The following is a 14,786-nucleotide window of genomic DNA, read 5'->3' as shown; positions in this document are numbered from 1 at the left end:
TCCCATTTCAATATCCCTTAAGTGACTAAACTCAGGCTAAAATCTGATTTATTTTGCTCCCAAACCTACACATTTACTACTTCTTTATCTCCATTCAGTGAAATGATACCAACAACCACCCACTGGTTAGAAACCCTGGAAAGAGTAACAATCCCCCCACCCCACCTCCCACCACCACTTTTTAACTTAAAAAAAAATTGTCAGATTCCTTTGAACTGGAGTTAATATTGTGTGCGTATCAGTTGTGTGCTATCCTATGTAACTGTTGGGAATTGAACTCACATCCTTCGGAAAAGCTGTAGGTGCCTTTAACAACCCAGCTATTTCCCTAGTCCCCACCTTTTAAAAAAGGTCGTTAAAATTTTTTTTTGATGAGTCATCAAGTCCTGTCAATTTAAATTCCCAAATTTACTAGGACTCTGCTTCAATAATTACCTTTATTTCAGGCTGTCCCAGTATGGTTTCTATAAGGGCTATTTTAGTTTACATGTTGTAGTTTATCATTGAGGGAAATGAAAACAAGAACTCAAGGTAGGAAAAATTAATTGTTGTAGGAGGGCCCAGCCCACAGTTGAGCAGTGCTATCCCTAAGCAGATGGACCTGGGCCATGTGGGAAAGACAACTAAAAAATGCGTCACAGACAGTGCCCACTGGCCAATGTGATCTAGCCACTTCCTCATCTGAGGCTACCTCTTCCTAGGTAACTCTGGGATGTATGGAGTTGACAGTTGAAACTAACTCTGACACGAGTCACAGTAGCTTAGATTACTACATCAAAGTCTTTCCATGGTTCTCTCTCCTATTTGGACCTTGGTTAATACATTTTCAGTTGTTCAGTTGTGCCACCAGACAAATGTGACCACATCTCTCCCTTCTTTTCTTTCTTTTGCTGTATTTCGACTTTGTTGCTTAATTTACATTGTAACCTTTACAAAATCTACTTGGCTCATAATTAAGAATTGTTCATTTATGTGTCATTTGTATTTGACTTTTTAAAAATCATTATACTCTCATACCATACATCCCTTCTGCAGTTTCCCTCACCCCCATCTCATTCCCCACCCTCACCTCCTCTCTCCCCGATCCACTTCTCCTCTGTTTCCCTTCAGAAAAGGGCAGGCCTCCTAGGGCTGTCAACCAATCATGGCATAACAAGATATATTAAGACTGCTATAAACCTTCATATCAAGGCTGAATGAGGCAACCCAGTAGGATCTCTCCCCTCTTAAAACTATTCATGCTTTTCAAATAATGCCGATATCTACTCACAGACTTTTATGGTTTATGAAGCTGTTTCTCATGGCTTTATGTTCTATCACACAGTGAACCTATATTGCTTAAATACCTTGGGATGTGACCTCAGAGTAATGAACCAACCAAAGCTTTAAATATCAAGGAATTTTTAAAAAATAATTTTGAAAGATTTATTTATTTATTTTATGTACATGAGTACACTGTAGCTGTCCTCAGACACACCAGAAGAGGAAATTGGACACCATTATAGATGATTGTGAGCTACCATGGGATCCTGGAATTGAACTCAGGACCTCCAGAAGAGCAGTCAGTGCTCTTAACCACTGACCCGCCTTTCCATCAAGCTAAGTGGCTGGAGGCTAAGAAAGTCAAAAAAACAAATAAATGTTAAAAATAGACACTAATGAGGTATATGCTATTTCAGGGCACTAAAATAATATTTCCTTGCTATTTCAGGGCACTAAAATAATATTTCCTTAATTTGTTCATTCATTCATTCATTCATTCATTCACTTCATTCATTCACATTATATAGTCCTGGGGCAATGAACCTAGTCCCATCTGAATGGTGGACAAGAGCTCTTCCACTAAGCTCTATCTGCGGCCTGAGCAGCAGGTTAATTATGAGTAGTTCCACAGCTACTCTCAGCCAAGAGCTCCCTTGGAAAGTTTTCTGGTTCTAGTTTACATACTTTGATGAGATGTGATTAAAATCTGATGCCTTTCTCCAAAATAACAGCTAATAGCTTTGTTTAAGTAAAAGAATTCTCAAGAGTCAATAGAGAAAAGAAAATTGGTTAAGACAATTGAGGAAAAAAACAAACCAGAACTTAATGGGAAGAGGTAAAGCAATTGCCAAGAACCGTTCAGAACAGCAGTGCAGGACAAGAGAAAGTAAAGGAGAAAAAACATGTAAGCATCACTTACCCTCAGCTCCTCTTTAGTATTGAAACTATTCAGAAGTTGCTGATAATGTCTATCTGTCATTTGTCGTAATAGGGAAAGGAGACAGGCAACAAATTCCCCCTAAGGAAAAAAAAGCCATTATTTTAAAGGAGGGACATAAGAAAACATCGATAACTTAATACGAACTGCCCTCACAGGGAACACTTCATGAAGTTTCTATGATCCCAAATTTACCCTGGGTTGCTTCTTAATCTCTGCGAATTTCATATTCCTTTCCTGAATTTACAAGATCCCTTCAGCTCACCAGCACATTGGTCTTTTGACTCAGCAGGTAAAAGGAACCATGCAATGCATAATGTTGGCTTCAGTCTCCTTTTAGAAAATGGTGATAAGTTCATAGCTACTCTTTGTGCTCGAGCTCTATGTACCTGACTCCTATGAAGTCCAATGCTTAAAAATGAAAACGGAAAGTACACACATCATCCTTAGATTTTAAGAGTAATAAAATTGCTATAATTTGCCTTTTCTAATGCACTTTTAGCTTGAAACTATCATTTTTAATGCAAACGTATTTGTTCAACAAAGAACTTACCTTCTTTTAAACGGAGAAATGATATAAAGCAATGGAAACACAACAGGAGAAGCAGCTGCTGGCTAACTGAATGCACGTAAAAGTCCACTTTAATTGGGAAAAGACTACAGTATCACATTAAAACTGGAGACTAAAAGACCAAGAGGTAGATTTTGCATCTCAGGCAGTTGGGTTAGCTCAGTCAAATGCTTTCTGACAGTTTCTACAAGAATTCCCAAAATACAACTAAATGGTTATGTCTGAGAAATCTGAGATTCATATTGGTTCTTCACATGCTGGCAGTCACTTGTGACACAAAGACATTTCAAACAGTTGCCCCGTACATTAAGGTAAACATTCACTCATCATATAATTAATATTTCATATGGGTTCATATTTAATAATCATATAACTAAACAATTCATATGGGTTATGATGTGGTTTGAATTTGAACACCCCTTCCTCCAGGCTTCTGTACTTGTACCAGGGCTCTGGAACTTTTAGAAACAGGTCACTAAAGGCAAGCCTTTGTAGACTCTGACCTACAAAGAGCTGGAACCCTGGTTCCAGTTCTGCTCTCTGTTTCCTATTTCAGCATGGTGTGGACAACCACCAATGCAAGCTCCCACTGTTGTGGACCCTTGTGACCCCTTCCCCATTATGACAACCTGTGTGCCTCTGAAATCCTGAACTTGAACCCATTTTTCCTCTTATAACTTGTTTGTTAAGTATCCTGTGGCAGTGATATATAATAACGAATAGTAACGAATGCAGACAAGTAGAATTATCTCCCAGGTTCAACACACTAGCCTGTCACAGAGCAAAAGAAATCCGTAAAGGTCACATGGGAGATAGAAAATATAAAGAAAAGGTTATTGATGTTTTAGTGCAAACGTGATTTTGATATCACAAGCTTCAGAGAACTTTAGGTGACATTGCAGCCATTTTTACCTAAGCCAGAGAGAAGAGCACTTTCCTTGTTGCCTAGCACAGTGACCTCAGGGATCTGTTGTTTAAAAATCCAAACAACAACAACGACAACAACATGGTGATAGGTACAAACACAGCCTTCATTTGCATGAGAGGTTTGCTGTGATTGGCAAATAGCTGTCTCGGGCTAGATGAGCAGACTGTTTAGTCCATCTTATGAGGTGGACAGAAAACAGCTTCTCATTCTGCCTCCTCTGGTATTACAATATTAGGTCAAATAAAAGGTATATCCTGTCTACTCTCACCTCCTTTTAGTTGAGCATGTGTAACTATTTACACGAAGAAAGAAACCGCAGGTCGTAGAGTGTTAGTGAAGCAGAGACGGAGCACCAGGCAGTACTCTGAGCTCCAGAAACAGCAAAACAGCTGGCTGCCTGAGAGCGGAAGAAGAGGCAGAATGGAGGGGCAGCTGGCAACACAGAGCCGCAAAAGCTGCAGAATGGCCTGCTACAGTGACAGCTGAGAGGAGGGAGAGCCTCATGCCCTGAAGCTTTTGCGCAGCCGCAGAAGCCTCCCGGGCAGCGGCCTCCACAGCAGCTGCCCCTGCCTACCAGCAAAGGGCTGGCCAAAGCTGCGTCTTGAGCAATGATAGCTATGGCAGTGGCTATAGCTGTAAGAGACCACCAAAGCAGTCACAAATGCAGCCAAGGGAGGCACAAGCAAGAGTAGTGGAAGTAGAGAAAAGGAAAGAGTGGACAGCTGAGGCTGACAGAGAACAGAAGGCTACGGAGAGCCAAGGAAGAGAAACTATAATCTCTGGTTAGTAAAATAAGTTCCAGAGAGTTGTCAAGTCTTTACAGCAGAGGGTCATACGTTAAGCCCGGAAGCTACAACTCTGGATACAGTCAAGGGTTGAGAAATCCTGACATCCTAGTCATGCATAAGAGACACATAGGACTAAGAGTGCTGCTACGCGGGACCTGCATGAGAATCATAGCTTGAGGGTGCCCCTGCTACTGTTTCCGATTGTTGCTGCCCCTTTTCCATCAAATGCTGAGGATAAAATGCTGCCAAGGACCAGCATTTGTAGAGCTTCTCCCTGGATGACCATGGTTCTTATTTAGATAGCACAGAACGATCTCAACCAGCTGGATAATAACAGGGGAGGGAGAGGAAACACTAACTGAGTTTTGAGTGGTGGACATGTTCATTACCTTATTTATTTTAATGTTTCCTAAGTAAATATAATATATCAAGGTATATATTTTTAAAAAAAACATAAAAATTATTCTATTGTTTTGTATATCAATAAAAACTTTTAAAAAGGTGTTGCCAATACTATGATTTATGTTGACATTATGTGTAAGTTAATATACTTTGTGTTGACAAGTTCTTTGCTTATTAGAGTCTTGTTAGGTGGACACTGTCAAACAGAAGGTAATAATCTGGTTTCACAGCTAGTAAAAGGCAAAGCTTGGATGTGAAGGTCACCTTTGTTCTATTAGACTATGCTCTATGGCTCTCTTTCCTACTTTGAGACTGACTTCATGTAGGAAACATGTCTGAATTGAAGTGGCATGGTTCAAACTTATATATAAATACATAAGAACCTATCTATTGTTAATACTGCTAGATGTATCAGGTCTTGTCTTAAAACACAAATTAGTTGGTAGAGTTTCAATCAATTTTCCGTCATGAACCCAATAGTTATATTGTATGTTAATTATTCTAACTCATTTATCACATTATTAACATACTTAAATACTTGTTTCAATATATCCTATAAATTCTAAAATACTTTTAAGTTTGAAAATTACATATCCTAGATCATAATTTTAGTAACAAGAAAAAAACACCAACAGCAAATAGACCTTCAATAGCTTGTTATAATCCATGTACATAGATGAACTCTTTGAATCTAACTTATTAACTATGTCTGTTGTGTCTGGGCTAGACCCACTACAAATAACTTATCATTATGACATATAATCTCTGGTACATTTATGATATACTGTCAATCTCAACACTTTAATAATCTACTTTCATTTGCTCATATAATCTAATTTCTAACTTCAAGTTCTTATCCAGAATATTAGATGTCTGATATTTTACTTTTATCTTTTTATACTGAAATGTGAATTTTTTTACTTTTAAGATACTTTAATAATGTTCATATGAATTCTCCTAATTTATGAAAGGAGCATAATAAAAAAGCATTGGTCGAGATTTGTTTACTTGGCAAACTGACTTTAAAATTCAATAGCCTTCAGTGGCTTGTATCCATTTTATGTACACAATACACTGCTTATCAGTAAATGCCAAAAATATTTTATATCTACATCAAAAGCCTTCAGGGAGCTTCTCTTAAGCATATGCCTGTCTGCACCCCTTCACACCCTGGTGTTTCCTAGACTATACTACTCTTTCCTTTCTCTAATCACAAAGCAGTACCTAAGGAGTTTAGACAGGCAATGCCAGAGGATCTTAGACAGTGCCAAGGCTGAGCCAGGTCACCCACTACCATGCTACTTAACACAGTCGTGTGCAAAGAAACATTTATATACTGTAGAGACCTCGGGCAGATCTCTCTCTGTCATGCATGCAATGCCATGGTGTGCATGTTGAAACCAGAGGAAAAATTCTGTGAGATGGTTTTCTTCTTTCACAATTTGGGTTCTGCAGATCAAACTTGGGTTTGGGGTTGAATAATTTAGGTCCACTCAGAGTAACACAGACAGAGACTTTCATGCTTAGGTGCCAAGGAGACTTGGGGAACTGGCCTTCCACTCTATGTCCACATAACTGTCATCTGCTTTCATTCTCCCTAGCTGAGTGGCATCACATAAGGACAGCTAAAACAAAAGGCTCACCTATGACCCAGGACCACAGCATACAGAAACATTTGGATTTCAAGTGAAAATCATTCATTATACCAAGAATCAAGATTTCGAATAGAATGAACAAGACTAATGACAAATGTCAGCATCAAGACCAGAAAGGGACTGAAAGGATGTGACTCATATACGTCAAGACAATGTGGTTCATGGGTCTGGACGTTAATTATACAATTGTAATACTCTGAGGAAAAATAGGCTGCATTGTTATGCCTAGATAAAAGGGTTCTTAAACATGAAATGATGATTCACAAGGGAAAAATTAATAATCTGAAGTTCATTAAAGATGAAAAAAATTTTGCTTTTGCAAACACCATGAAGGGGACGGAGAACAAGCTACAGTGGGAGAAACTACCAAAACAATGCTCACAATGTAGCAGTGAGAGAATCATTCAGCTAGAAAATGGGACAAGACATGAAGAGACGTTTCTTTTAGGAACAATATGGATGGCAAGAATGTAGGTGAAAATCCTTGCAGGGTAAGGTCAGTCGTTGGGGAAACAGAAAGTAAAGCCTGAGTGAGAGGAGGCCGTATAGCCGTCAGAATCCTCCCAACCCTGACACTCATACAGACGCAAAGGAAAAGGCGACAGCAGCACATGCTGAGGAATCAGATCATGCAGGCTGTGCACACTCGGAATGTTTAAATGCCACTGCCACTGGGGAAGGGGGTCTGGCCGTTTCTTAAAAACTGACCATGTAGCTACCTTATGATTCAGCAACCAAACCCCTTGAATTTCTTGCAGAAAAAAAAAAAGTGGAGAAACATGTCCACGTAAAACCTCAATGTAAATGATGTTTATACTAACTTTCCTAACACTACATAAACCCTGGAAATAACCCTACAGACCTTCATAGGGGAATTATTAAAGATATTGTGGTATATCTATACCATGGAATAATACTCACTAATGAAAAGGGAAACCGAGTATATATATATATTGACCTGCACGAATCTTCAGAAAACTCTGCTCAATTTTTTGTTAAAGTCAATGGTAAACGTCCCATGCGCTGAGATTCTATACACATAACATCCACAAATGTCAGAACGACGTAAGTAGAGAGGAGAGTGGTGGTTGCCTGGAACTAAGGAGGTGGAACAGATGAAGGAAAGTAGATTTAGCACTAAAGCAGCCCATGAGAAATGACTGCGGTGATGAGAACCTCGCGTATCTGGATCATATCAACATCCACGTTCTGCTCTGGAATTCTGCGAGCAGCTATCATTTACGGAACTGGGTAAAAGAAGAATGAAATGTTTTTATATTGCTTCTTATATATGTATGTGATTTTATAGTAACACAAAATAAAAAGTCTAACTTAAAAAAAGTTTAAAAAAAGATAATTAAAACAAAACAAAACAAACAAACAAACAAAAAAACCAATCACTTAAGCCTTCAAACCTGTAACAGTGGCACCCACCCAACACCCATCAGACAACAGCAAGCCCATGGTGGGGGGTGTGTGCCAATTTTCACATCAGGCTCCTTAGACCATGAGAAGCTATAATTCAAGCTTCTTTATTCTAAGTAAGACAGTTCAGCTAGTACATACATTGGGGTTTTATTTTATTCTTTTATTTCATGTGTACGAGTGTTTTGCCTGCATCATGTGTGTGTGCACTCATGTGTGCCTGGAGTCCACAGAGGCTAGGAGAGCGCACTAGATCCTCTGGAACTTGAGTTACTGGTGGTGGCTGTGAGCTGCCATGTGGGTGTATAGAGCTTGAGTCCTCTGGAGGAATAGCCAGTGAGTGCTCTTAACCACGGAGCCATCTTACTAGCACTGGCGACTTCTCCCTTCCCCTTCCCTCCTGTATATATGTATATATACATACCACATACTATAGATATAGATTTTAAATATATATTTAAATAAAACATGTAAACTTCCTAGTTTGTTAAGATACTTTAACTTTACTTGTAGTGGTGATTTGGATGAAAAATGTCTCCCATAGGCTCATGGAGTCGAATGCTTGGTCCCCAGCTGTTGGCCTTGTTTGGGGAAGCTATGAGACTTTTAGGAGGCGGAGCCTGAGTGGAGGAGGTATATCACTGAGAGTAGGCTTTGACAGAGTTTATAGCCTCACCTCACGTCTAGTTATTTTCTTTCATACAGGGAAACACAGAAGCCATAATATTTACACCAAAAGGCCTGTAATGTTAAAAAGGATGCCCTGATTTAACATTATGAGACAAAGACCCTCCGAAGATTCCACTGAGTTTGTTTTCTGTTGGTCTTCTGTACCTGGGCATGGGCCTACTCTTAAGAACACTGTTTCCCTCCTGAGACAGACTCCCTTGAAGAAAATGAATTTTTCATTTGCAAGTGTCTATCAGTTGAAGATCGCTTCTGCCTTAGGGATTGGGGCACGTGTCTATTTGTCCTTTTAGCCCTAAGATCCCATCGTGCAGACCATGCAGGCCCCGTGCCCGCTGCCTCAGTCTCTGTGAGCTCTTATGCGTCAGCTCTGCTGTGTCTAGAAGACCTGGCTTCCTTGGTGTCCTCCATGCCCTCTGGCTCTCACCCTCTTTCTGCCTCGCTTCCACAACGTTCCCTAAGGATCCCAGACTTCCTAGTTTTTAAATAGAAATGAAAATGATTTATATCTGGAGCTGAACATTCCCAAGCACCACGGTACGATTAGTGAGGCTGACAACAAGTGCCTAATTAACACTTGTGCACATAATTTACATGTGAATTACAGTATCTACCGCTACAGCTATAAACAATAGCTATGGCTTAAAAGAATATTGTTTAATATATAAACACTTAAATGTCAAACCTCGTGTGATTTTTTTAAACAGAAATTCTTCTGTATATGGACAACTCAATGGTAAAGTATTTTTCTACCACACATGCAGCCCTGGATTTGAGCCTTAACACTGCCATAAATAAAAACAGCATGTGTTTAATACATAGATCATATACAGATGCATATGTGCCAAATATCAGACTTCATGTCTTAATACTTTGCCTGGATCATGCTATGCTAGCATCCTAAGACAGTTGAGCTCAAAAGTCCCTTAGACTTTACCAAGGTAAATTCTTCTCATTTAACACAACCAAACTGAAGACTAAAAAAGCTAAGGTCCTAATGGGTGGAGGAGAAAAGGCCAGAATTAGCACACAGGGTCTCTGATTCCAGTTGCTGTCCCCCTATTCTTTGTTCTTTAGAGAATTTGGGGAATTAAAAGTTACCAAGTTGACTGAGGATATAAAATCATAGATTAATTTAGATTTAGAAGAGTAAGAATATGAAAGTTGTCTTTCTGAAATTCAGACTTGCTTACAATGGCATCCTAACCTATAGGTTTCCTATCTCACTTTGTGTATAGTGAACACAACCTCCTGTGTTCTAGCAATGCTCACAGTTCATCCCGGGGACCAGATTTCCCATAGTCATATTACAACCCACCACCAAAGGGAATGGAGCTTTGAGGAGCACCACCAGGCCCTGCATATATGCACATGCCACATGCCACGTGCTCATGATCTTACAGTGACATCCTGGAACTGCAGCCTCATGGCGGAGCTGGATGCTTGAGGCCGACTGGTGATCTCCAGTATGGTCCTGAGCAGGATATCCAGTAAGCTGGCCACGATCACGTCTATTTCCTCCAGCACAGACTTTTCCTTAGGAGAGAAAAATCGGGAACAAACAGTGTGCTCAGGAGGCTGCCTCTACATGCACCAAATCTCTTTGTAAGGACAATGGGAGTCCCCAAATCCAGAGTCAAAGACTCGGGGAATTAAGACAATAAGAGAGGTAAACCTCAATGGGAAAAAAAATGGCCTTGCAGAGAAACATGACTTCAGAGGGTCAACGGCTTGCCCTAAAGCACACAATCTGGCTGTGCAGTGTACGACTAAGATATAAACAAAAAAGGTGCAGTGTAAAACCACCAATTCTGAAGCCGGCCCTATTCCTAAGGGACTCATGGCCTTGAGCAAGGCAGGGAGCCTCTCTGGGCTGTGGTCTTCTCTTACAGAATGATTTCCTTAGGTCCTAAACGTGCTTACATGGAGGCTTCTCAGCACAGCAGGCACACAGATCATTTTCCAAGACTGGTTTGTATGCAAATGACTCTTCCCGTAGAAGTGGCTTTTTAGAAAAGCTTACATGTAAACCTAAGAAACTGGAGAGCAGTCTAGGTGAGTCTCCTTGGTCACAGAGAGCCCTGGTTAGTAGCCACGAGAAGGATTGGCTTTCCTGAAGCGCTTAAAAGCATCCACACTTCAGGACTCCAGAGAGAATCTCTCTGCACTGCCTGCTGCAAAGAATAATGGGTTCTTAACATAATTACATGGGGGAAACGTCTGTGCAACTTTATATGCTGCACAGAAGTTTATATATTATCTAAATATGTACATATACACATATATGCATACATATATATATTACATACACACATATGTAATGATAAATTTCATAACATTCATGAGAAAACTCCCAAAGTTTCCCCAGTGACCTGCTTTCAGCTCTAAATTCCTTACGAGCTGAGCCCTGGCTTAGCTAAAACCTGACGGCAATTTTGAAACTGAAGTAGAGAAGAACAGAGAACGCATCTCTCCTACAGCTATTTGCTTTTTGTCACTGGTGGACTCGACTGTGGGGTGGGGGAACAGTGACGTGCGCTCCACCAAGGATGCTCATCACACTTCAGACGCAGAACTCAGGGGTTCTCTGAATACCACCCTTTCCATACCAGCAGGGCACTCTCTCCATCCCCTCCCCTGGCATCATTCATTCCTGCCCCTGCTCTTCAGAAGCCAATCATAAACAATCATAAACGCAGAAAGAATGGGGAGTGCAGCACCAAGTCATGTAGGACTGGGGAAGCCGGAGGCTCGGCACTCACTCACAAACTTCTCTGTAACCTGCTGTAGATGAGCCCAAAGTTTCATTAACAGCCACAGACTGACAGGAAGAGAAGAGGACTTCCTTCCTATTCAGACTTCATATCAGACTCCTGCGCTGCTGAACGTCAATCCCAGACATTGTTCCCTTGATATGGAAACATGCCACTTTTCTCACTTTGTGCTGTGCTCTTAACACACAGTAATTATACTGTGTCAAGAGTCAAGCAAAACAGGAAGCCTCAAAGCCATGACAAAAAGACTACTGTTGAGGTTGTGCGATAGCTGTACCGCGGGGCACCTCTCGTCTCCTGGGGGCTGTCCTTTGCTTCCATAATTTCCACAGGACTAGACCCAAGGGCCACGGCCAAGTTCTAAGCACCATCATGTGGCTTTTCCCAGAACAGGCCCAAACCGCCATACCCTGCAAGCAGCAATTTCTTTTTGCCACAAAGTGTTTCATCAAGATTAAAGACACATGTGGGAAGCTTTGAGATTTCTAATTTTTCTTTCTTGGTATTCAGATCTTCCTTGAAACATAACTTTAGGAAGCTAGGTTATTCAAGGTTACACGAATCCTGTGGTTTTTTTTTTTTTAATGAATTATTTATTTAAAAATTTTTTTTTCTTAATTCCTTCTGAGGAAACCCAAGTCGTGTGACTCCACTGGGGACCTTTACGATTTTATTTGCAGCAGCCATTTGATGAGAACCACACACTAGGGCCTGCGTGTACTTACTGAGCTATTTTTCTTGATGAGACAGAATACGTTGCTAAGGATACGTGCACACATGATCAAGTCCTTCTGTTCTTGCAAGTGAATGTGGAGGTGATGCAGTACGACAGGCAGGAGAATGTACCTTGAGTCTGAGAGAGAGAGAGAGAGAGAGAGAGAGAGAGAGAGAGAGAGAGCGCACGCCATTAGTGTCACAGCTGCTGAGCCCACCTGGAGCACGTGGAATTACAGGGGTCCTAGCTCTATGAGTTGTATAGTAAAGATGAAGCAATTTCCCCCAATGCATCAGTCCTACGGGCAAGAGGCCTCTCTTAGCAACAGCTAGTTTCTTTCCTATCTTCCCCCCCACCCTGAGGGTGTTTTACCTCCACTGTCAAATCAAAGGCTGTAAATCAATTTGTAAACCAAATGCCTCTCTTGCTGTTTTCTGTGTTCTCTCTAAGGTAGACCAGCTATGATGTCTACTATGGTAGATGGGCACGTAGCTTTCTTATCTCCTGCCTTGCTTCTTGGTTTCTGGAGAGTTACAGCACAGTTTCTGATTAATGTTATAATTATGCTCTCACTCTACTATGTGCCACACGACTATAGTTCTTGCATTGCTTTGTTTTTCTCTCTTAGCTGTCAGAGTTATTGAGGAATCATTGGTATTCACGGCATTTGTATATGCAATCCTAAGTACCTTGGTTTGGCCCTTTCAACCTGTACAGCAGTGGTTCTCAATCTGTGCCTTGCAACCCCTTTGCATGACCCTTTCACAGGGGTTGCCTAAGACCATTGGAAAACACAAATATTTACATTATGATTCATAACAGTAGCAAAATTATAGGTATGAAGTAGTTATGACAATAATTTTATGGTTGGGGTCACCACAACATGGAGAACTATATTAGAGGGTAACAGCATAGGGTAGGTTGGAAACTACTGCCGTAAAATATCCTTTACTTAGAGGAAGTTATCCTGATTTGCTTCTATCTGAGAATTTAAATTCACACAGTATGTTGTGTTTTGAATAGGAATGGCTCCCATAGACCATGTGTTTGAATTTGTAGCTATAGGGAGTGACACTATTAGGAAGTGGCCTTGTGGAGGCCAGCTTTGAGGTCATGTATGCTCAAGCTATTCCAAGTATGACACACAGTACCCTTCTGCTGCCTGCAGATCAAGATGTAGAGCTCTCAGCTCCTCCAGTACCACGTCTGCCTGGATGCTGCTATGGTCCCACCATGATGATAATGGACTGAACCTCTGAACCAGTAAGCCAGCCCCAATTAAATGTTTTCCAGTATAAGAGTTGCCTTGATTGTGATGTCTCTTCACAGCAATACAACCTTAATTAAGACAGTACGACTCTCTTGATATTACCTTACATATTTTTCCATGTTTATGTCCCATTTTCCTGCTAACTTCCATACTTTATATCCTATACTTCCTATTTAATTTCTTACTCATTCTAATAGTTCATTCCTTTGCTTCAGGTCCAGTGTCACAGGCTATGAAATTTCTGCAGTATCGCGTCTTCCAGGCCTTGCACCTCACTGAGACAGCACACTTAATTTGGGGGCTTGGGAGATACTCTTTGCATCACCTTTTTCTTTAAAATTATTTATTTCTGTGTTTTCATTATGGCCTTTACCCTTCACACTGGAAATTTTCACTGGTACCTGGTGGTTTTTCACGAACCATTCATCTTTATAAACAATGATCAAGGAGAGAAAACAAATAAACCAACTCATGCAACCCAGGGGTTGGGCTCAGAGACTCATTTCTCGATGCTTGCCTCTGAAGCACCAGAACAAGGATGACCCTGTGGTCAAACCTGTAAACTAGCTCACTGCAGGCCTTCTATAAGTAGTACACCTCTACAGACACCTTACTTATTTACGAAGCAATTACTTGACAGAAAGAACTATGGAGACGAACCTGGGAGCTGGAGAACAACAGGAAGGAACAATTGACTAAGAGTCTGCAAGGCTGTGTGGGAAGGCCTTTGACCCGAGTCTTCCCTCAGGACAAGCCTGAGAAAGGAAGCTGAACAGGTAGGGAGGGGTTGAGGTGCAGACAAACTGGCCAGAGCAAAGGGGACAGCATGCTAGTGCTTCTGAGGTCATGAGTATGTTTCCTTTATGTTCCTTCCTTCCTTTCTTCTTTCTCTCCCTCCCTCCTTTCTGTTCTTCTTTTTCTTTTGTTGTTATTTAACCCACTCCTACCATCTCATTGTACTCCTGGATAACTGTTTCTTATATTATATTTTTAGAGTTGACAACCAATAAGAAATCTCGGTTAAAATAACACAACAAAACAACCCCTATGTATACCCTGGACACATTTCAACATATGAACAGCAGGTCTAGCCAGCAAGTGTTATTGGGCACCCATCAAGTTTTGTTCTTGAAATTGCCAAATTAACCTAGAAATCTAATCAAATATCCTTCCTAATTTTATGCTATTAATTCCTCAAACATGCTTTTAAAATAGCATTACATTCTTCCTCTCATTTAAAAATTTTTCTTTTTAAAAAAGATTTACTTTTTATTTACACATGCCTGTATGCTTGCGTGAGAGTCTGCCATGAGTATGCTGGTATCCTTAGAGGCTAGAACAGGGCATCAGGCCCCCTGGAACTGTTGTTAC

General features: G+C 40.7%; 1 protein-coding gene across 1 annotated transcript in view; it reads right to left on the bottom strand.

Moving 5' to 3' along the window:
- Positions 1–14,786, bottom strand: part of Dock4 (dedicator of cytokinesis 4) — a 387,862-nt gene that overhangs the window by 85,058 nt on the left and 288,018 nt on the right. The window contains exons 24-26 of the mRNA XM_032907671.1: positions 12,156–12,283; positions 10,058–10,192; positions 2,183–2,281 (exon numbers count right to left, since the gene is read on the bottom strand). Coding sequence (XP_032763562.1) covers positions 2,183–2,281; positions 10,058–10,192; positions 12,156–12,283 — 362 coding nt within the window. The remainder of the gene's footprint in view (positions 1–2,182; positions 2,282–10,057; positions 10,193–12,155; positions 12,284–14,786) is intronic.

This window comes from Rattus rattus, chromosome 7, assembly GCF_011064425.1.
Source record: "Rattus rattus isolate New Zealand chromosome 7, Rrattus_CSIRO_v1, whole genome shotgun sequence".
Taxonomy (NCBI): domain Eukaryota; kingdom Metazoa; phylum Chordata; class Mammalia; order Rodentia; family Muridae; genus Rattus; species Rattus rattus.
This window is presented reverse-complemented; position numbering and strand designations above follow the sequence as displayed.